The sequence below is a fragment of the Erpetoichthys calabaricus genome, chromosome 3, assembly GCF_900747795.2.
Source record: "Erpetoichthys calabaricus chromosome 3, fErpCal1.3, whole genome shotgun sequence".
NCBI lineage: Eukaryota > Metazoa > Chordata > Cladistia > Polypteriformes > Polypteridae > Erpetoichthys > Erpetoichthys calabaricus.
In genome coordinates, this window is record NC_041396.2 from 261184000 (window position 1) to 261208458 (window position 24459).

General features: G+C 39.0%; 1 protein-coding gene across 2 annotated transcripts in view; it reads right to left on the reverse strand.

Annotated features, from left to right (window-relative positions):
* LOC114648868 (kinesin-like protein KIF1C) overlaps nucleotides 1-24459 on the reverse strand; it is a 109718-nt gene that overhangs the window by 23250 nt on the left and 62009 nt on the right. For both annotated transcript variants that reach the window (XR_007934313.1, XM_028798152.2), the window contains exons 11-17: nucleotides 20564-20718; nucleotides 19128-19306; nucleotides 16816-16895; nucleotides 10039-10114; nucleotides 7297-7376; nucleotides 4400-4494; nucleotides 3135-3218 (exon numbers count right to left, since the gene is read on the reverse strand). Coding sequence is in view for 1 of the 2 variants with exons in the window: in XM_028798152.2 (XP_028653985.1) it covers nucleotides 3135-3218; nucleotides 4400-4494; nucleotides 7297-7376; nucleotides 10039-10114; nucleotides 16816-16895; nucleotides 19128-19306; nucleotides 20564-20718 (749 nt within the window). In the remaining variant the exon portion in view is untranslated. The remainder of the gene's footprint in view (nucleotides 1-3134; nucleotides 3219-4399; nucleotides 4495-7296; nucleotides 7377-10038; nucleotides 10115-16815; nucleotides 16896-19127; nucleotides 19307-20563; nucleotides 20719-24459) is intronic.

Below are 24459 nucleotides of genomic sequence, written 5' to 3' on the forward strand. Positions count from 1 at the left end.
TCACTACATGGGCTTAGGAATCACTGTCTTTGAACATAGTTCGCTGTGCCATCCACAAATGCAGGTTAAAGCTCTATTATACAAAGAAGAAGCCATATGTGAACATGATCCAGAAATGCCGCCATCTTCTATGGGTCAAAACCCGTTTAAAATGGACTGAGGCAAAGTGGAAAACAGTTCTGTGGTCAGATGAATCAAAATTTTGAAATTCTTTTTGGAAAACATGGACAGTGCATCCTCTGGACTGAACAGGAAAGAGACCATCCTGCTTGTTATCAATACAATACAATTTATTTTTGTATAGCCCAAAATCACACAAGAAGTGCCGCAATGGGCTTTAACAGGCCCTGCCTCTTGACAGCTCCCCAGCCTTGACTCTCTAAGAAGACAAGGAAAAACTCCCAAAAAAAAACCTTGTAGGAAAAAAATGGAAAAAGTATCAGCGCTCAGTTCAAACGCCTGCATCTCTGATGGTATGGGGATGCATTAGTGCCTATGGAATTGGCAGCTTGTACATCTGGAAAGGCACCATCAATGCTGAAAGGCATATACAGGTTTTAGAGCAACATGTGCTCCCATCCAAATGTCTTTTTCAGGAAAGGTCTTGTATATTTCAGAAAAACAACACCAAACAGCATACTGCATCTATTATAACAGCATGGATTCATAGTAGAAGAGTTCGGGTGTTGAACTGGCCGGTCTGCAGTCCAGACCTTTCACCAATTGCAAGCATCTGGGGCATCATGAAATGAAAAACACGACAAAGAAGACTGTTGAGCAGCTAGAATCCTATATCAGACAAGAATGGGGCAACATTCCTCTCCCAAAAGTTCCAGCAACTGGCCTCCTCAGTTCCCAGACATTCATGGACTTTTACTAAAAGAAGAGGGGACGCTACACACTGGTAGGCATGGCATTGTCCCAACTTTTTTGAGAGGTGTTGCTGCCATCAAATTCAAAATGACCTCATTCTTTTCTTAAAAAGGTACATTTTATCAGTTTAAACATTTGATATGTTTTCTATTTTCTGTTGTGAATAAAAGTTGGGTGTATAAGGTTTGTAAATCTTTGCATTCTGCTTTTATTTACATTTTACGCAGCAACCTAACTTTTTTGGAATTGGGATTGCATATTTCTATAATCCTTGTGTTTATTAACAAATTGTATCATTCTGTTTCTTAAAACAAGTGTGCCTCAGTTACCCTGATATAAGTCTAACGGTCAGAGACCTGCCTCCTACAACAGGGAAAGGTAAGGTAAATAAAGTAGAACCCTTACCAAATTATTTGAGAAACTAGTCATTTAGCCCGTTACAATAACGGGCGCTAGAACAGTAGTGCATAAACATTAGTAGGAACAGTCTATATTAAATGGCAAGGGACTTTGACCTCATTCTTTTTGTTGGTCGTATTTTTCTTTCTTTCTTTTGTTGATATTTACTTGCTGAGCTGACCGTTCTTCGTGGGCTGCCGCCGTGTATTGTGTGTCTTTAATTTTCTGTGACAGTAATACTGTCTTGTACGGCTCTATTCAATAAGGGCGCGTAGATAATTTAGTTCAAATGGCTCTGGAATATGTGAAGAGCAACAGGTGCAGATCTTTATTTACGCGCGCCTTTATTCGCTGCGCCCAATTGAGGTCATCCTTTTGAGGCTCGCCTTTTTGTGCGCGCCCTTATTGAAGGATACCGTCTTGTACGTCCGCTGGCTTGTACGTCTGTAATATACGTCTGTACGTCCGTAATATACCTTTAATTTTCTCTGGCGGTTATACAGGCGTGCGCGTTGGTAATATGCCTTTAATCTCCTCTGACAGTAATACTGGCTTGTATGTGGCTGTAATATGCGTCACTGTATTGTGTACCTTTAATTTCCTCTCGCAGTAATACTGGTTTGTATTTCCGTAAAACGCCTCTAACTTTCTCTGACAGTAATATCGCGCATAGCACCGTGCCCCGCGCATGCGCACTTCACCAGAAGACACCCACACACGGACACCTGGACGCACATAGGGATTTTATATATATATATAGATTACCGGTACTGCCGAAAGCAAAATTTACAACTAAATTTAAAATTCACTCAGAATTCCTACATTTAAATTGACTGTCCCTGGGTGGGCAAGTTAAAACATTCACTTTTCTCAATTAGGCCTTCTGGCAAACCATACCGGGTCACTGTTACTTGCAGCAGTAGATTTATGGAATATTTCTTCCCAGAAGGTGTAGGGCTGATGAACAGCCAATCATAAGAATGAACATTGTAACGTAGACCACAGTGTGTGCAAATATATAAACATTGTAACTAAACTGTGTGCACATATACTGTATGTGTGTGTAATACTTGCAAAAGTACATATTGTAGAATATATTGTATATAAATGTTGCATGCTGAGTACATTTGTATTATATTATTGTCAATTATTCTGAGCAGACATGCAAAAAAGAGTTTCATTGTACTGATTACACATGACAATAAACTTGATATTAGTCTCAGTTTCTATATCGTCCACTTCTTGAACATTAATAACACATAGCAGGACCCACCTTTCAAAAGATAATAACTGTCTGATGGCAAGTGCAAATGTCACTGGCTTCAGAAAATACCACAGCCGATCATTTCATTTAGCATACAGACGTTCAAGCGGACCTTATCAATCAACTCACTAATAATCTCCACTCAGTCCCATGCAGCAACACTCAGCTTTGCATTTGTGTTTATTCAGGACAACTAATTTCACGACACAGAAGATGAGTCAAGGTACATAGTGCTCTGTTAATCACCTACCAATCTTAATTTCAATTTAGGTGTTCTCCATGTGAGAAATAAAATTTCAAAAGACAAAAAGGGCCCGGTAGAAAGGCAAAACCTATATATTTCAAAAGGCACTATATGTTTCCAATTCCTAAATATGTATGAAGAGTTCAAAGTGGACATCAACAGTCAATTTCTCCATGATTTGAGCTCATTCCCTGTGTTGTTGGGAATGTTTCTTTCCTCAGGTTAAGTAATCCTCCACCACAGAAGATTCGAGTTAGTGTACATACTGATATTTCACTCGGATTCTCCATCCCTACTGATTTTTGTCTCAATTTCTGTACCTCAGAAATACAAGTGCCTTGTCACAGAACTCACCTTGCTTTAGGATGATGGGTTCTGTAATCTGCTTTCCATTCACATATGTCTCAGCTCCTTCTAGTGGCTCCAGTGTCACTACCACTGCAACAGAAACACCAAAATCAAAAGAAATTCAAGGGAAGACAAATCAGTGTGCACTGGGCACGATTAAGCACCACTCCAAGCTTTGGAGCAAATAGCTTTGCCTGCAAGTCTTGAGCATAGGAGGAAATTATAGAGAAAGAACTGAAGGAAGAAACCAATGGGTCATGGGAATCTGGAACAAGCTACTGAGTCATATGGCTGAAGCAGAGACCCTGAGAGCATTCGTGAACTGGGACAACTTGGCTATCAGCTACCAAATTAGCTTAGTGGACTAAGTAGTGTCTACTTTGTACAAAGTCTTGTGTCCTTAATCACAAGCAACCACAACTGCTATCATACCCAAGGTAGAAACTAACTGTTGGCCAGAAGTAGGCTGTGGTACCATCAGATATCATTAGGGAAATGCAGGTGGTCAGTCATTTGTCATTTCAGTATTTTTCAACGATAGCCAAGTGTCTTAGTTGCAACCAGACCTTTGGTGGACTCTGACAGCCTGACAGCTTTTACTCACAAACTGTACAAGTTTAAGTGAATGTGGAAAATCATTTAAAAGGCATCATGCTTGAGCAGAACTGCCATGATCTGATTAAATCTAACAAATGAGAAACATTTTCCAGCTGCACAGTACCTTTGGGGTTCCTAGGAAGCTTGAGGATAGAAAGAGAAAGAAATACTTGATGTAAATAACGAAATAATCAAGTGGCAGTCAGTAAGCTCTGACAGGTTGTTCTCTGGTGAACGTTTCAGGGTAAAAAGCATGAAACCTAAACAATATAGCTCATTATACACAGTTGGCATCACCTGTTCTATAATCACTAAAATCTTATTTGATTAGTAAATATCACAATCAAAACACCATGACATCCAGATTTTCTAAAATATCCTGGAAATTCCAAGACCATGAAAAACACTCAAATTCAAGCTTTTAAGAATTGGAAAATATAAAAATGAGTTTTTCAGGGTTGTCAATAACCTTCTGGGGTGTATGACCACTGTCCTAGTTCCACGCAAGATCTCCAGCTCTCCTGGATCAAATTGCAGATGCTGTACTGGATTACGTTTTCCTACATGCCGAATTTTCTTTTACAAAAACCAAATAACTGTAATGTTTGTGTAGGGCTTCTGATAAAAATGCCCCTACAATGTACTTCTGGGCACACTGCATCTTCACAGCTCACCTTCTCCATTGTCATTAGTCTGGCTATGGAACACACAGTGTTGCTTCGCAATGAACTGGCCACTGAGTCGAATGTCTACATCTTCCTGCCCCACTCTAAAAAGAAACAAAAAACAAGCAGGTGACTAAAAATCATTCCTGGAGAAGCAAGAACTATTAAAATAGGGGCAAGCCCATGAAGCTAGCCTGTCCCACTAAATAATATGGAGCCACTCTGTGTTCATCAGGGATTGCTGTCAGGGCTCCAGTGTTGGCTGAGCTCTGATATCTTACTCAAATTTGGAACTATGAATATACAACATATTAGCTATAGAAAAAAAATATAGTATCAGGTAGAATACTGTATACACATTAGCAGAAGAACTGCATTATACACAGATATGGAATATAAAAATAAAACCCACGGGACCTTGTACTTCTGACCAGCATTACACAGAACATGCACTTTCATGAGATGTACGATATGCGTGCGGCGCTAAAATGTCCACTTCATTATGCAGCTGGATTAAAGTAATTGCAATTAGCCACCCTGCACCACAGACCTGTGTTGTAATTTTAGTTAGCTAAAGGACAAAATTACACTTCTGTGTCGAGTCTAAGCCATAGGCTAGACGCACACCTCCTCAAAAATGAGACTATGCTTTGCATCAACGTGAACCCCACTCAGACCCCTCTGACCCAGAATGTCCAGTTTGCTAACTATGTATTACTTGAAAAACTATTCTGTTCGTCTTCCGCTATTCTGAAGCATACTAACAAAAGACTTGACAAAGAAGATAGAAAATATACGTACTGTATTTATACAATACCTCATCACAACACTACAAAGACAATCACAGGGAGGACAATTCATGGCACAAAATATCGAGTAACGTCGGTTTGAAAGTCAGTGAATGTATGAAAAAGGGGAAAAACTTGAGGGGCAAATACATTCACCTATGGAAGAAAATGCATAGCAAGAGGAGCATTGATACGAGAAGGCAAAAACTGCCTGCATTTTAATGGATCACTTGCTTTTCTTGCATGATACAAACACTACCAACTAGCTTTCAGGCATGGGCCTGCAGCGTGGCATGACACGGAAGTATAAACTTATATGTGCATAGATTTAAGAAGACAAAAAGCATGTCATTTCAAGGGTGTTCCTCTGAAACAAGAAGAGTGTCAATTTAGAGAATACATAATCTCTCATTTTCTACTATCCACCATCACACTCTCCAGCATCAGTGAGACCAAGGAAAGTACTAATGATGCTTTCATTCCTTGCCAGAGGGGCTGCTGCAACTCAAGCCTCTTGACCCATCTATGATGAGCTTCTGCCAGCTGCTAGGCTTTTTTTGCAATTCAGGGAATGAGCACTGGGTGATTTATAACACCATGACATACTTTTAAATTGTATTTTTAGGCATCCTGTATATTTCACACTTTGGCTTTAGGCCTCAACTACTTCCTGACTAACATTTTCCAAAATTGCTTGTTGAAAGTTGGACTTTTACTATGTGCAGAACAATGGGCATAGAGCAGGATCCTGTTGGGAAATGGGCTCAAAGGTGCTGAACTGATGCAACGGACAATTACATAAAGTGTGGACACTCAAGGTAACAACACACTGCTAAAGTCCAAGAAGAGACAGTAGACAGCAGAGGAAACAAATAGCTGAGGTTCAAACTAACTTGAGTTCTGCGAGTTGCTAACTAATATTTGATTAATCCAGCAGAGTATCTGCAACAATAAATGAAACCTCTGGTACACCCAACAATACAACCAAGAGAGGTCAAGCAGAGATCTGCACCCTCATGCTAATAGAGAAAAGTCTGCAGAAAACTGCTTTAAACAATTATTTCCTGTACCTCAGCAAATATGGAAAACTGATGAATCGTGGGAAAGGTCTCCAAAAGTTTATCTACTCCAAACTTGTTATGTTTAAAACAGCGGATTGGCCTTCTTTGTTCTGGACATAATTTCACTTCTTTCCACCTACTTAATACTTTCCCATATCTGTGAATTTAAAGATGTACACGCTACAGTGGTTAAATGAGAACTGGTGCTGCTCTGGACCATAAACTTTAATCCATTGTAAACATGCAAGGTAGACGAGTAACCTGCACATATTCAAACCACTCACTTTATTTTACTTTTCCTTCCCTCTCAAAGGTCAATCCATACATTTTCTCCACTGTTTTATTTATCTTTTGTTACAGGTCTGTAAGACAGCTGAAGGTAGTACTGGCTGCATTAGAAATAAGGTAAAAGCGGACCCCAGATGTGAAGGCAACCCATAACCAGAGGCCCCTGTCTCAATGTGTGCCACACAAATGCATAGTGTCTCATCTGAGGAACATTCACTACTGTATGTCTTGGTGATGTGTAACTGACTAACTGCAATTGAAGTTTTGCAATCAGTAAAATAAAAACAAATAACGTGTAGGAAGAATTTAGCATAAAAACAAAATATTTGTGGTCCAACCCTACTTATATAGGCAGACTCTCAGTCACTCTTGCAACCCGTACCTTTGAAAAAATAAACAGCTTTTCCCCCAAATCAGTCCTTATGGTCCAGACGTTAGACCTGCCTCTGCTCTAACCTTAATAAATACCAGGGGCTTTATCATCTCAGCTTTTAGAGGTTCTCAGCTCCCACTGTTGAGGAAAACTATCCCATGTTGAGAAAAAAAAAAACACATTAACGGTCACCTACTTACTCAGGCAAGGAATTCATTCAAATGGTTGGGGAGGACACCAATGATACTGTAAGTGAAACTTAGGTGCTGCCCAAATGGTAGACAACAACAATCAAAAACAGTTCTCCCTATTAACTGATACTCCCACTAACTGTGGTGAAAAGTAAGTACTCTACACCTCAGAAAGTTGATATGAAGCACCCATTGTCCTCCCTACCTTGTTATACCCTCCTTGATGTAGTACAGTAGGCACTCCGACATCAGAGGATCTTCATTCAAGTTCACCAGGTGAGGAGTCTGCAGGGAGAGAATTGCAAACATTTCAGTGACATAAAAAAACATACAAGCAACTGGGAGGCACAACATTGTGTATGAGGGTTACATATTGCTTTTTTCTTCCTTCCATCCATCCATCCATCCATCCATCCATCCATCCATCCATCCATCATTGAACCCTCTTAACCCAGTCCAGGGTGTCTTGGGAGTTAGGGTCTGTTTAACTTCTCATTTTAAATTCTTTCGAATGCTTGACATTCACCCAAAATCAAACTGCAAGTGCATAGCTGGTAAAGATGAAACCAAGAAATTCACTTAGAAAGAGGATGTAGGGGAATTCTGGAAAACTAGCAAAAGACAAAAAGATCACACAACTAACCATCCAAGATTCATCTGATATGGCACCTTTCTATAGTAAACACCATCCTAAAAAAATTTACTAAGTGCAGGACCAACATACAAATGTTAACATGTGTTTTATACAGTTGGAATATCATATCACATACAGTATAATGAAAAGTGAATACTAAACACTTAGTCTCATTTCAAAATTATCATTTAAACACATTTAATTTTAATAAGGCTATTTATTAAATAGTTCTCCCATCTCAGTAGAGGAATCTGAAGCTTTGTTAGAGTGACCATTGGCTTCTTGTTTACCTCTCTAACTAAGGATCTTCTAGTCTGGTTACACAGTTTGGCCAGACTGCCAGCTCTAGGATGAGTCCCGGTGGTTCCAAACTTCTTCTATTTCACAATTATTGAGGTCACAGTGCTCCTGGGGACACTCAAAGCTTTCAGAATGGTTTTATACACTTGTCCTGATCTATGCCTCACCACAATTTGATTGGGGAGGTCTAAAGAGAGTTCATTGGACTTGAGAGTTGTGGGTCCTTATATACACAGGTGTGTTGCTTTCTAAATGATGTCCAATCAGTTCATTTAGTCACAGCTGAACTCCAGTCAAGTTCTCAAAATATTTCTGGGATCATTAAAGCAAACAGGATGCACCTGAGCACAATGTGGAGTGTCACAGCAAAGGGTCTGAATACTTAAATGAATTAGGGGTTTCAATTTTTTATTTTTTAATAAATTTATAAATTGTTCTAAAAACATATTTTCACTTGCTCATTATGGGTTATTTGGTGACTGATGGGCAAAAATTGCAAATGTTTTCAATTAAACTTAAACCTACAACACACACACAAACAATATATATATATATATATATATATATATATATATATATATATATATATATACACACACACACAGGGGCTTGACCCCCTGCTCGCTTCACTCACCAACCCACGGGGTGGGCACTGGGCACACACTATCTCACAGCTGACCCACTTGAAGGGCATCAGGGTGCTCCTCTATTAGAGAAAGTGATTGTATTTACAGAGATGGCATATTGAAAAGTAGGGAGGGTTCAGGAGAAAGACAGTTTGGTCAAAAAAAAAATCAATTACTTTTATTTTACTCATATTTTATTACAATTGCCTATTTTAAATACCAATGAATGGTAAAATTTAGTAAAAAGTAAAAGTAAAAAAAGTAGAGGTAAAAAAGCAAAACATAATATAATGTAAATAAAAAATTAACGCCATGTCAAAAACAATATTATGAATTGTTTTATCTTCTAACTTACATTCTATAAACGTTGCTTTTTTGCATTTCTGTTTGCATATTGTCTTGGATATTTTTCTCTTTTTCGTTTACTGGATTATTCTCTTTGTTCTTGATTTTTATTATATGCAGCTCTTTTCTGTTCATTTTCTTTTTTTCAATGTTAATTATCAGCTCTTGTCAGTCTTTTTCTATTGCGATCTAACATTTGATGTTCTTGAATAGATAGTTTGCTTTCTGCCTCGCCATTATAAAAGACTGCGGTGAAGGGCGAGTTACCACTGAGAGTGTCGTGGGGTGGTATGGAGAGAGGATGTGCGCAGTAGGAGTAATGATTGGTCAAGCGGTGTGGAGGGAGTGGTCAAGGCTGAATAACATGGATATGACAGAAATTTTTTTTTTTAATATAATAGAGACACACACATACACATATACATACACACACACATATGCAGTGCCTTTAAAAAGTATTCACCTCCAAAACTATTTTCACAGTTTATTGTCTCAGATTTTTAACTTTCAATACATTAAAGTCAAATCAAAACAAACAAAAAACCTCTCAATACATCTAAATTATAAGATCCTAAATGTATTCCTCCCCTTTGTAAACTCTTTTCAGGTTCAGTGTCATCACCTTACCAAGTCACCCAATTTATTGAACGTCTCCACCTTTGTTGGGAATGGGTGGATCAGCTGTTCTCAATTAAACGTGAAGGATAAATCCCACTAACCGCCTCACTGAGGTCCAGCAGCATGGTGGAGAATGTTCACAAATCATGACCCAAATCCTGTCTCTGTAGATTTTGCATGTTCCGGCGGTAGGTGAGCTTATGTAACTGTCAGCTGTATGTTTGTCTGTTTTGACTGAGTATATCGGAGTGCATGAATGTGCCTACTCTGTCATCCAGAGCTGGCCTGACATGTGCCCAGTCCTGGGATTGGCATCAACTCACATCAATCTGAACAGATGAGAGAGATTAATAGCAATGGAGGGCTGTTTTCTGTCAGTACACCAAGTAAATATTAATATAAAACTGTTTTGTCTTTTACTCACCCCTTTTGGAGAAAAGACTCCCACTGTCCCACCATCTTCTCTAATGGCAACTCCCATCTCAGCAAGCAGCGACTCCCTACATGAAAAGAAAAGCCATGTGAAGAATACAGCAGACTCTCAGATATGTATGGGCATCTGTCTCTATTCTCTATATACACTGACGTAATTTATTGGTACTTGTTTATCTGGATTGTTAATGAGATTAATTAAATTTAAAATATTTCATAGTGCAAAATAAAAATATTAAAGAAATAACTAAGTCTAAGTAAAAAAAAAAACCCACACATGGCAGTTTAGCTTGGGTGACAGCTAGGAGGACAAGACTGCCGTGATGTTTGAGACAAATTTCTAAATCTTTCCGTTACCGTTCACTTAAATACATGTGCTTATGCTTGTAAACCTGTCTCTGCACTTTGAACCTGTCATCAGTGAAGAGCGTTTGAGTTTATTTCTAGGCCTACAGCCTCCTCCTGCTATCTAAAGCCTGATCAGGATACTGTAATGGCCCCAGTGTGGGTGGACATGCAGGGCAGCCTACATCTTGATATTCTCACCTTTTAAATAAGGTATGGAACCCCCAGACCCTGAGGTGGGGATATAAAAATGAATGGATTGATAGAGTAGTACACTGGTTAGCATAGCTGCTCACTGTCTTTGTAGAGTCTGCATGTTCAACGAGAGCTTTCATGAGTTTTCTCCATGTACTCGGGTTTATTACAACAATCTTAGGATGTCTATCTAAGTTAATTAAGAAAATTAAACTAGCCCAGTATGTGCAAGTATGGCTTTGTGTAAGAATGTGCTCCTCGTGACCAGAAGCATCCCACTTGATTCCACATCTCAGAAACACTGAGCAGGTTCAATAAATTAATGTACAGGTGGGATATACATGTGGTGGAAGATATTATATAGTGCGGTAACAAGTACTGCAATAGAGTTTAAATTCTAATTTTTTGCTTTTGATAAATGTATTGTTTTAGGCACCCCTGAACACAATTTGGTAATTTCTGCGTGAGTGTGACACGTTACTTTTGAACACATAAACTGAATGTCTTCAGTCTGCCTTACAATCCTGAAATGCTAGAACTGAAACTTGGAAATAATTCAATTCACTAGAATAGGGGCTAAAGCCCCTAATCTCTGGTGACCACCCTGTGGTCTTCCAAACTCCCCTGTGCCTCCCCATCTTTTTTCTGTTTTGTATGAACATCTTGCATGAAACTCCATAAAGAACTACCTGCTTCTTATTTCGACTTGTATATAAGACTCGTGTGAAACTCCATGTTGACCTCCCACCTATGGCTCTTCGATCTGACCTTCACGTACTGCCTGTGGCAGAATCAGATGGTTGAGTTTGCTGAGCCCATGATATCTACTTAACAATGCACCTGCACTAGAACCAAATATAATATTTACTTTTCTACCATAGGATATTCTTAGGGCTCGTTTATACTTCACGCTCAGAACGCGTACGCACAGGCATCATGGCTGCTACGCATTCCCAGCGTTCATTTGACGTGTCCTCTGAGCAGGTCCTCAGAAATTAACGCAAAACGTGTGCGAGTTGTAGTACCAGCAAATGTCGGGGGGCACAGTGTCATAAAAGTTGGAATGTGACATCAGAGCCTCTGGTTACTATCTACATGTGACAGAAAGCCGCTATGCGGATCCTACGAGATCGGTGTGCACGCTTTGATGTTTGATGAATGGTTTGATGTGGTGAAGCAAAATGCCTGGCATACAGATGCATTTTTGGTGCTTTTATATTCAAGTGTTGCATATTCCTGATCGTAATGACATGATACATTTTAAAAGTCTCACATACCGTCTACTGTGCCGTCTTTTTTTCTGGGGCTTCCTCCTGACCTGACAGCAGCGGCAAACAGCAATTATTATTATATACACAGATGAGCTTATGTAACTGTCAGGTGAGCTTATGTATGCTTATCATCACACAGTACACATTAAATGTATGATATTCCAGCTCTCTGCACATTTACAATCGTTAGATTTATACTTGATATCACTTTCATGATGAAATGCATTAATGTATGTTACATTTTACAGATAAATCGTTAATTTTGTTTAAATAATGAATACTGTTAATAATTACACACATGGGGGTGACATGGTGGAGGAGCGTTAACACTGCTGTCTCGCAGGGAGTCACGTCGCTGGTATTTCCTGCTGGGTTTCCTCAGTGTGCTCCGGTTTCCTTCCAAAGATATGCAGATTTGGTGACATTAAAATGACGCCAGCATGTATGTGTGTGCTTGTATTCACCTTGCGATGAGCTGATGCCTCATCCAGGGATTGTTTCTGCCTTGTGCCCAATGCTTACTGGAACGGACAAATCCCTGGACTGATGGATTTAATCATTAAACATCCTTTTCAGAGATAAGGTGTCATCGGAATTTAATGGGCGTTTCAGGCAATTCACAACACAGAGAAGCTGAACATGTTCTCACTGTGATAATATCTTGCACTGCCACCTGGTGGATTCTTCCAGATTTACGTAAAGTACGCACGCAAGTATAAACAGTACAACGCTTGCGTAGCAGGAGCGTCCGCTGGAGCATGCGTCGCATCACATGAAGTATAAACCTGGCCTAAAAGTTCCCTTTTCAAAGACTTGTTTCAAGCAAAAGTTGTAGAAAATGAGAAAATCTACTAATTTTATTCAAAGCATTGCATGGCTTTGGTCATTTTATGTTTACCGCAGGGAATGGTTTTGACATTTTGGACCAAAAATGTGATTTTATTTTTCTTTCCTGGAAAAGTATGTTAAAGTGTTTGAGAATTAAATCATTTTATTAGGAATTATTTCATTCCCAAACAAAAACAGCTAGTATCTTTTTGAAAGCTATACAGTACTTATTCTTCACTGAGTGAGGGAACAATCATATTACCATAAGAAGACTTTACTGATTGTATTTGTTATACTTTTTTGGCTTTAATACACTTCTGATTAGGATTTACAATTTATTGTTGGTTTGGCATATTTTGGGCCTGTTATTTTATTTACATATTTAAAGTTAGGCTTAATGTTTGCTGTGACTCCAATTTGTTTTCCTTGCATACGCCATTTGGTATCCTTCAGAAGTCCCACTCATTGCAGTAAGAGTGTGACACATGCATGTTGGTATCCAAGATTGTGGATGGAAACTACAAACTTTTGCATTTTTGATTCTGATTCTGATTTCCTGCTAAAGAGTTTATTGCTCTCAAATTCAGATAATGATTTCTTGGTTATTTTCTGATTTCAAATTTGGCTCATTTCACCTTTTGGGGCCAAATGTATTAAAACCTTGATTAGATTTCATATTTAAATTTTACTTACACTCAAAAGTGAAAAAAAATCTGATTTATAAAATACTATGTGCAACGGTAAGATGATTTATGAATCTCAAATCAACTTACAGTATAATGTGTGTGTGCATGTGCTTTTAGTGACCATGTACAGTATAGCTCAAAATCACCTCTTTTTATATACAGTAGAACCCTGATTATCTGATCTGATTATCTGAGGTAATGTTGCCTGATGCTACTTCAGATAAGTGAAAACTCATATAAAACAGATGGCAGCGGCCATTTCAGATTAAAAATTACTGATATAAGAGATTTTGCCAAGTTGTATGGTACTGTATCACTTTTAAGCCTCTTTCAATTCCTTAGTAGTGTTGGATTAGTACTAAATGTTGACTTTGGTATTGATACCAGCTTTGGGATCTCCGCACCTGTAGTAAAACCCACCCCACCGCACCTCTTTCCTCTTGTCATATGTGAAGTCCCAATCATGTCAAAGCAGTAAATTGTTCCTTGATTGCGTTGAAGTAATATGCGGTCAATACAGCATTCATGGCAAAGCTGTTATGAATTACTGTATAAAAAGTTGGTGTATTGCACTTACAGGTTTGACTCGGATAATGTTGAGCCTCTGTAAATAGGGGCATGGCTAATCAGGGTCCTACTGTATCCATGAACTAATCACCATATAAATTTGGCCATTTCCTGAGTGACATCTTTACTACAAAGCACAAAAGGACCCAGAAAACAACAGTGAAAGTGAACTTGAAGTATTACTGACAGAAATGGCTACCCACAAAAACTAGGATTGCAATGATTTTTTGGCTTAACTGGCTTAAAGACTTCCTAGAGCCTTCCTTTTGGAGATGTATGCTGAATTCCAGCCTACATTACAAACAACTTCACATAGAAATCATGCAATCTCCGTTTTTGCTACACGTTTTAACAACCGTAGGGGATTTGCTGACGGGCGCTCTTCAGTGTGAACTGACTGACTGGTCTGGAATCTCGTAGCTGTGTCATGTCATCTATCCATCCGATTTCCTTTACAGTCAGAGTAAGCAAGCAGAGATCAAAAGGAAATTTACTGCTAATTTTCCTAATAATTGGCACAATTGACATGTTGCGATAAAGGCACCATCACATTTACAGGGTGCGTCAAAATTACGTTAACATTTGAATTGCGGAAACAATTCATTCACAAAACATACTTCATATGTGCAAGATGATTTACAGGAATCTCTGAACCTGTTCGCCATCATGTTCAATACATGTACCATATGTGGCACATAAATTGTCCACAAAAACTGTATGTAAGTATATACATAGCAGCACCATTAGTGTTAACATAATTTTGGCTCACCCTGTACTTTCGTAAACAGAAAGCAGTTTCATTCAATTACTATACATCTAATATGTGATGCTCAAATTTGTCTGACTAATGTTGCTGTGAGGTGGCTGAACCCACGATTCTTTATTTTATCAAAATTAGTGTGGGAAGCAGAATTTAGGGTCATGCTGTGTGTGATGGTTGGCTTCTTGGTAATGCTGCCCTTGCCAGATGTACTGTACAACACCTAGCCCACCCTCTATACAGACAAAATAGACAAGCTACACACTAAGACAATAAACAATAAGCATTAGGCATTATTACTAATGTAGCAGACAACTGTATTGAGAGAACATGTCAGTTATGTAACTGTGATATAATTAGTTCAAAAACTTTGGAATGTGACTGACACATCTCTGATATGCTCAATGAAATTGGATTTTGTGTTCACTTCATTGTCCTGCTACCTAGAGTTGGTGAAAAAAGTCTGCGCAGGACTGGTTGAAATTTGCTGTAATGTTAAGCCAATTTTCACAGCATATTCATGTTTTATAAATCTCAGCTTTTGTGAAAAGAAATGGCAATATGTATGTTTACAAGTTGTGAAGACCTGGGCCACACCTGCTGCCCCAACACGACACAGACAGGCAAAGATACCAGTTCTGTCCAATCGCCCTTTATTCAGGGAAGGAATCCAGACCCCGATCAGTCTCCAAGGACTGATACCCACAGCCACAAGCAGTACACAAAACACTCCTTCCCAGACTCGTGCAGCCTTCTTCTCCAGGCTTCGTAAGCAAGCTTCATCCCTCTTCCTCCTGACTCCGTCTACCAAATAAGGTGAGGCTGCCCTTTATATTCTACTTCCAGGGTTGCATCCTCGTGACCCGGAAATACTTCCGGGTAAAGCAATCCCTGGACACACAATCCCTGGCTCTAAGTGTGCCCTGTGGGAATCTGTGGAGCTATGGCAACCCGGTTGGGCTACCAACTAACAGTTCAGGGGAGGCAGTGCCCTTCATAAGCTACCTCCCTCTGTCCTTCCATTTGGGTGGTGTGCCGGCTGGGCAAGAAAGCCGGCCGCCTCTTGCAAAGTGTAAGCATGTATTATATGTGAGGCCCACGGTCCCTTTTATGTTACAAACTGCCTGCTTCACCTGGCAGAACACATTTTCCTTTTGCCAGTATTCTAGCTCTTTTTTTCTCACTGTTCCTTTCTTGCCTAAGCATAACAAACACATGACATGACTTCTTGGCTACATCCCTGTCACTTTCAATCTCAGTTGTTTAATGGATATTTATGTAGCATTGCCTTATTTGGGGAGATCAGTTTCATTATTTTTTAAACATGTACCCACAGAGCAGAGATGTGCTGCCAATGAGAGAGACTGGTGTATGGAGAAGGCTGTGGGACACATGAATTCAGGTTTTTAGAGAGTTGGAAGAACTGAAAAAAACTACTGAAACCACAGCCACATCATTCTATAGGTTTTAACTAAAATAAAATGTTCATTCTTGTAGAAAAAGATAGGAGTATACATTGCCTGAAATAGCCAGCCCCAAAGTAGGCCATTTCAGTGCTGCACTGGCATTCATCATTACACACTGGACTGACAGACAGTTACAACTGATTTTAAATCCTAAAGCTAGTTATTTTAGGACCATACATATAATATTGTCCTTAATTAGCATGGAAATGACCCCAAGTGCTAAGTAATAATTCATTCAGTTTATATAGTGCCTTTCTAACCTACTCAAATTGCTTTACAGTGGGGAACCACATTAAACACCACCAGTGTTCAGCATCCATCTTGATGATGCAATGGCAGCTGCTCTTGCACCGCCACAGTCACCACACATTAGCTATTAGGTGGTGAAGGGTGCGGGAGATAGTTACCCAGTAAGGGGCAAGAGATGATGAGGGGGCCAGAATGACCAGACTGTGGTGGGAAATTTAGCTATGCAGTGGATAAGAAGACTGCCTGGTGATGAAGTGATTCTTTAGCGTGACACATTCACCCCAGCAGTGGAATTTGAATGCATGACTAAGAAGTACAATTCCTGAGCCAAAGGACCACAATGAAACTCATTTGATGAAAAATTAATCTTTACCTTTGGTTTTAGGAGTGGATGACACCTACCTTTCCATGCGGATGGCCTCGGTTTTTCTCAGCTTCTCCTCCCAGGTCTCATTTAGCTCTGCAATAATCTTTTCAGTTTCCTGTAGGGCAAAACGCAAAGAATAAGGAGTAAAAATAACAGTCATAATCAATTTGCTTCCCACATCTTCTTCTATCCAGTCAGGAATGCAGATCTTATTCTGTCTACTTAATTGATAGTTAAATTCAAATAAATGAAATGATGAACAAGCAATAGTACTATGATAAAAAAATAATACAGGATTTAAACAAAATGATTGCTGTGTTTTGCTTTCCTTATTAAAAAGTGAGCCCAAAACAGACTGAAAAGCGAGTGAGTATCTGGATGCACCTCCTTGCTGTTGCACTTCGTGTTGTTTTAGCCACACATTACTTTCAGATCACAAGTGTATAAGAAAAGTAATATTTGACTAAAAGGGGTCAAGTGAATTGGCAGTTCCAAAATGGCCAAGGCTGGGTGTGTTCAAGTGAGGTGGACTGGCACCATATCCAGGGCGAAATCCTGCCTTGCACTAAAACCTGCCAGAAGAAGGGGCCTGAGTTGCCTCGAAAGCTTGCATATTGTAATCTTTCTAGTTAGCCAATAAAAGGTGTCATTTTGCTTGGCTTTTCTCTACATTCATAATGGCTAACACGGTACAACACCCTAGTACTACTAATAGCTAAAGAAAGAGTAACTAGGCATTTGTCACTCTGTTTGGTTTACAGCTCCTTACTTGCGATGGTCAATTTTGTAACCTTGTCCTGTAGTGAGAAGTCAAGAAAAATGACACCTTTTATTGGCTAACTAAAAAGATTACAACATGCAAGCTTTTTGAGGCAACTCCCTGTGTTTATATAGACACCAGGACAGATACAATATTGGAAAACCTTTAAGTGAGACATCTTAAATGTAAAAAATGAACAGACCACTCCAGGATAAGATTCATTAAGCAAGAGAGGAGAACAATGTATATTCAAGGTCTTTGGATAAGATAACTGTTTTGTCTTTTGAAGTTTCTGATGTGTTTTTCAATACAATGTGATTCTGTAGACCGGTTGTCTGTGTCAGTCCGAGAGATGCAAACGATCCTCATATCTGGCCATAAAACTCTTGTCTCTATTCAAACCATGTTGTAATGTGTTAAATTTTAGCATGAGTTTAACTTCCCATTCTTTTCTCTCTTGCTGTGTTCTGACGTTGCCCAGAAGCACTGTGACTTTAAAGTCCTTCTCACAGTGTCCATGGCTGTTGAAACGGGCTGCTACAGGAACATCTGTGTTGCCATGCTTGATGTGGAACCTGTATAAATTCATTCTTTGGCGGAGTGTTTGTCCAGTTTCTCCCACATAGAGTGCCAGGACATGTCATACAGAGAATTAGGTAGACCAAATTAGATGATCTGAAGGAAAATGATCCCTTTATGTGATGTTCTAGTCAGTAGTGGTATAACTACACAATCTGTATCATAAACGTATGGACACAGTTTACATCTTTTCACCTAGGGAGCTTCGGACAATTAGTTGCTAACCTTGTCTGTAACACTTGTTCCCAAACAGGCCAGACATGTCAGACTGATGTTTACTCAATTATGTTGACCCGTTTTATAATTGCTTTGCATAAAAGTGTCTGTTAAATGGATAAATGTAAATGTAAAAAAATAACAATGGTTTGTAATGTCAAAAAATGTATTGCACTGAAAAATAAAAATGTTCAAACATTGGGAGAACAGAAACAAATCCCTCCTGTCTCTCTAAACCTTCATTCACAGATTTTGCCCTTGCCCATCTGGTGGCATGGCTTGCCCATTTGCCCAACTCCCAAGAATAAATTAAAGCATTCTCCTTTCTTACCTCCTGACTCTCTCTCATGATCCTGGCCTCCTCTCTTCTTCCAACCAGCAACCCTTTGCCCTAACTGTCCTCTCAGTTTTACATACCCTAGCTCTGAGCTGAGGTGACTTTAAATACCAAGGCGGGAAGCCTTAGAATCATTAGGGATCTCCAAGGCAGCTCCAGTATACCCAGTCAAAGACCATTTTTTGACCATACTGGCTGGGCAGCAAATTGTTGGTGTTCTGCCAATGACCAATGACCTTGCCGTTAAATCAGACCATAGTCCACTCTAAGTGTGGTCTTACATGTGAGTAGACATGTGGTGCGACTCATTAAAGATCACCCAGATTGAACTAAGGGTACAATTCAAACCAGAGACCTTGTGGTTTCCAGTTCAGCTTCTTAGCCATTAGCCTATTGCACATTACTAGCCCCAGCTACATTTTTTTATACTGTTTTGGTGACATTTTGTGTGTTACCTTCAGACGATCAATGGTTTCCTCCTTTGTGAAGACTTGTTCTTCCAAGCTTGAGTAGTTGTCAGCCATGTCAGAAGGTATGGATTCAGCTAGGTTCATCTCAGAATTCATGCTGTGCTGTAGCTCAGGGGCGATAGGGCCAACGGTAGCTGTGTTATTATTCACTTCTGCAGCTACACCTAACAAGAGGAAAGAGATACGTTGAAGGGAAAAAAAACTATTAAAAAATTCTCAGGTTCCCTTCGATAAAAATGTGTTTCCCAGGAACCATCTTGCCAGCAGGTTTTCATTCTCTGTGAGTGCAAGGTCAGTGAATTCACTATCACAACCAGCTGAGTGCAAAGCCGGATCAAAGTTGGATGATGATGAAAGACACAAATTGTTAAAATTATGTACCTTACAAGAAAAGGTTACCTGATCTGGTAGCTTTTTACAGTTCACATGTGTCTGTTAATATTATATATTACTTCAGCTGTATTCACAAGGGACCACAATTTGAACAGAGAAACATAAAGCACCTACTGTCTTGTTAAAAAACATAATCCTGTCTTATGTGCTCATCTGAAGTCCCTGTAACATTCCACAACTTTACTAAAGATTTTCTCTTATATACTTCATGTCCATAATTTTAGTGAGTTTGAGGCAGTTGCTGTGTGCTACCGATATCTTCAGTTATGTATCTTGACATACCCAGCAACTCAGTTCAAAGATAAAATTGAACAAGTTTAACTAATTTTATTTCAAGTCATAATGGCGATTCTGTGTGTGCGAGAGTTGAGAGCCAAAGGACCCACAGACATAAGTACAATTCATATAATGCAGCGACAACAAATAAGGAGCGTGTGTGTTTAAGACCTTGCAAACAGAAGAGAGATCAGTCTGTCTGATACCGTGTGTTTTATGTACTGTGATAGAATGAAAAAAAGAAAAAAAGGCAAAGACTGCAGGTCAGCTTGCCATACCTGGAAAACATTCAAGTAGAATTGCTTTGTTAAGCAACACGTAATTGGCAGTCAGAGAAAATGGCAAGCTCAGGATTCTTTGGAAATGTAAAAATCGTGCTGGAAAGTCATCACAGAGCCGTGTAATTTTGAAGTGCCTTGCAATTTTGAGATTGGTAATCTGACATTCTCAGGTGTCAAGGTCAGCAGTCGCAGTCAAGTTTACATGACTTCTAGTCAGAAGGGATGACAATGTGGAACTGGCTTTAGACACAGCTCTTCAACTCTACATTAACTGTGTGTTTGTGTGGCTTAGCACATATTGACTAGCATCCCAGCAAATGTTACTATTTGCCTTATAGCCACTGCTTGTGAGACAGGCTTAGGCTCCCTGCAACCTAGAAAATGGGTGGAAGGTCTTGGCTAAAATGAAAACTAGAAGATATCACAAAGTCTGACCTGATTATTAAAGATGCAAGAGTGTATGGTACTTACTGGTAGTAGAAGGCAACAAGGAGGTGGACAGGCCCTGGGAGAAAAGCAGCTCTCTCAGCCGGTTTACCTCCTCCTTTAGTTCACGGATTAGTCGAGCGTTCGGGTCCTCGTTGATAATTGCATTGCAACGGATCTGCTTGGCACGGTCAGCATACCTAAGGAGGGGTGGGGAGAGTGGTTGAGGAACATACACAAAGTTATGGCATGCCAAATGAACATTTAGAGATACCTCAAAATGAAATTTTAAGATATCTGGAAATGCATTTTAGATATCTCAAAATGAATTACAGATATCTAAAAATGCATCTATTTTAAGATATCTAAAAAGCATTTTATGATATCTCAAATAGATTTCAAGATATCTTGAAATATGCTGTACATTTTGAAATATCTGAAATGCATTTTAAGATATCTTAAATGAAATTCGAGATATCTCGAAATAACTTCCTGTAAAATCTCTTCTTTCAATGGGACTTCCTGTCTATTTAAAGATATCTTATAATGTGCAGGAGGTTATGTTGAGATATCTGAAAATGCATTTCAGATATCTCAAAATGAATTTGAGATATCTTAAAATTGAGTGGAAAGTTATTTCAGGATATCTCGAAATATAATTAAGATATCTCAAACAGCATTTAAGATAACTTAAAATTCACTGTTTTGATATCTAAAATTAATTTCATGATATATTAAAATGGATCTCTACTCCATTTCAGATATCTAACAAAATATTTCAAGATATTTCAAATTGTATTTCAAGATATCTAAAATGCATTTTAAGATATCTTTAACAGGACACTCAATTATTTCAAGATATCTCAATAGCATTTTCGGATATCTACAATACAATTTAAGATATCTGAAATACATTTCCAGATATCTCAAAACAGCTTCCTGTCCATTTTCAGATATCTCAACATCACTTTCTGCTCATTTCAAGATATCTCAAATACATTTTAAGATATCTTATAATAAACAAGAAGTCCCAATGAAATAATAAGCAGCTGTGTGTGTGCCCTGCAGTGGGTTGGTGCCCTGCCCGGGATTTGTTCCTGCCTTGCGCCCTGTGTTGGCTGGGATTGGCTCCAGCAGACCCCCATGACCCTGTGTTAGGATATAGTGGGTTGGATAATGGATGGATGGATGGATTTTGAGATATCTTGAAATGCATTTAAGTTATCTTAAAATGCATGAAAGGTCAATTTAAGATATCTGAAAATTCATTTGAGATATCTTGAAATGCAGACACAATTATTTTGAGATATTTGAAAATGTATTTGAGATATCTGAAAATGGACAAGAAGCTGTTTTGAGATATCTCAAAATGTATTGCAGATACTCTATGTTAAAATGTGAAGGAAATTATTTTAAGATATCTAAAAGCGAGTTTCAGGTATCTTAAAAAGTAAATTACATTTTAAGATATCTGAAATTCATTTTGAGATATCTCTAAATGTTAATTTGGCTAGCCATGTTATCTTGCCATATTAACAACAACCTGGACATTAATGAGGAAGAAATCAAAAGGCTTTGGGGGAAGTCTCTTCAAAAGGTTTTGGGGATAAGTTCTGATCACTGATTTAGACAACAAATACATTTGAAAAGGCTGCTTATGCCAAGTAAGTGCACTCCATTTTAGGAAACAAGGTGCTGTTCCACAAAATAGTCTCATTTGACTCATTATTTATTTATACCAATGGCTAGATGGCTGTGCTACAACTGTGGAAATTCAATGCAAACAGCTGTGCTGTTCTTCTATACTTGCAGTGGTATATGCTATAGAAATGCCTATAGAAGGTTGCCTATTTGATTATACAGTATGGTGCATTTTATAAATTGACTAGCTGTGTTACACGGCTTCACCTGGAAAAATTTCTAAAACAGTTATTGTGCCATTGGTTAATCGGATGTATCAAAAATATTATGTAACTAAGATTTTTTTGTATATGTATATTTTTTTCCTTTATCAGGGAATAATAATAATAATTCTTTGCATTTATATAGCGCTTTTCTCACTACTCAAAGCTCTCAGCAATTGCAGGTTAAGGGCCTTGCTCAAGGGCCCAACAGAGCAGAGTCCCTATCGGCATTTACGGGATTTGAACCGGCAACCTTACGATTGTCAGTGCAGATCTCTAGCCTCAGAGCCACCACTCCGCCTATAATATTATAATAATATATAATAATAATATTATATTATTATTTTAAATTATAATATTAATATTATTATTATTAATAATACATAATTATTTATTACTAGCCATGTGCGCCCAACTACGTTGCGCGTGTTAAAGTTGTCTGTGAAGGGCTCCCTGTTTAAACGCGGCTGCCAGCCGTGAACTGGGCCCTTCGTCGCACAGCATTATGATTTTTTATAAGGGAAACAAAATTACAAAACAAAACCCTTGGACATTGATTCGATAGGAACGGCCTACTCGGAATCACTGTCCGAATAGTAATTATGTGGTGGTGGAGGACCATTTCTGCTTCTCTCCGTTCACAGTCCGTCTTGTTTTCATGACGCTGTCGTTTCCTCTCACGATCTCTTCTCAACCTTTCTCCAATCTCGCAGGTTGCTTTGTGGCAATCCAAAGAGTAAGGAAGAACCAATGCTTCTTTCTTGAACTCCAAACGCCGACTGATGGAAAATCACAGAAGCGTGCCCGACTTATATACTCTGACTGCTGACTCCAAGAAGTGGGTGAACATTCGATTTGGATGAAGTGCTGCCAACGACGGTCAATAGAAACACAAAAAACCACAGTCTCGACAACGAAGCAGGTGTCGACACCAGATCTAAACACAAAGAGTGCTATCGACAGTGTTTGTAAACAAAAGTAACAACCAAGGTGTTGTGTATTCAGCCAGTACAAACAGCACGTAGTCTCCTTTAGTTCAATCCTCTTTAATCACCACACTCCAACCTCATCCAACGATCCTCCACCTCACTTCCTCTCCTCCTCCATCACTACTGCCCTCTACTGAACACAGCAGGAACACCACACAAGGCAGTGAATTTGTGAACAAACAAAGATCAAGATCCAAATGAAGATTATATATAAAGATTATGTATTTATTATAATATTATAATTATAATAAATAATAATTATATATTAATAATATATAATATCCATCCATCCATTCATTACCCAACCCGCTGAATCCGAACACAGGGTCACGGGGGTCTGCTGGAGCCAATCCCAGCCAACACAGGCCAGGAACCAATCCCGGGCAGGGTGCCAACCCACCGCAGGACACACACAAACACACCAAGCACACACTAGGGCCAATTTAGAATCACCAATCCACCTAACCTGCATGTCTTTGGAATGTGGGAGGAAACCGGAGCGCCCGGAGGAAACCCATGCAGACACGGGGAGAACATGCAAACTTCACGCAGGGAGGACCCGGGAAGCGAACCCAGGTCCCCAGGTCTCCCAACTGCGAGGCAGCAGCGCTACCCACTGCGCCACCATGCTGCCCTAATATATAATAACTAATAATATAATATTATTAGTTCACTTGGTGGCGCTGTTATGAAAGAGACTGCAGCATAACTCTGCATTAAAGCATTATTCAGTAATGTTATAAAGGTGACTTGTAGCTGATTCATTCAAAGCTAAAAACTGCTTAGAATTTCGAGTCTCCATTAGCATCAAAGCCTAAAATTAGTGCTGACTCAGTGTACAGTGGATTTGAATAAATGACTACCAACAAAAAAAAGAAAGTTACTAATTATATGTGGTAAATTACCATATACAATGATTGAGAAGAAATAACTTGAAATGAACTGAATTTATCCTTAAAGTATGTGTACCCAGCAGCTTCCAACAATGACCAAAATCCAATATTGCCCTTCGAAAAGTTATTTATGCCACCCAGAGTGTCACTTACCA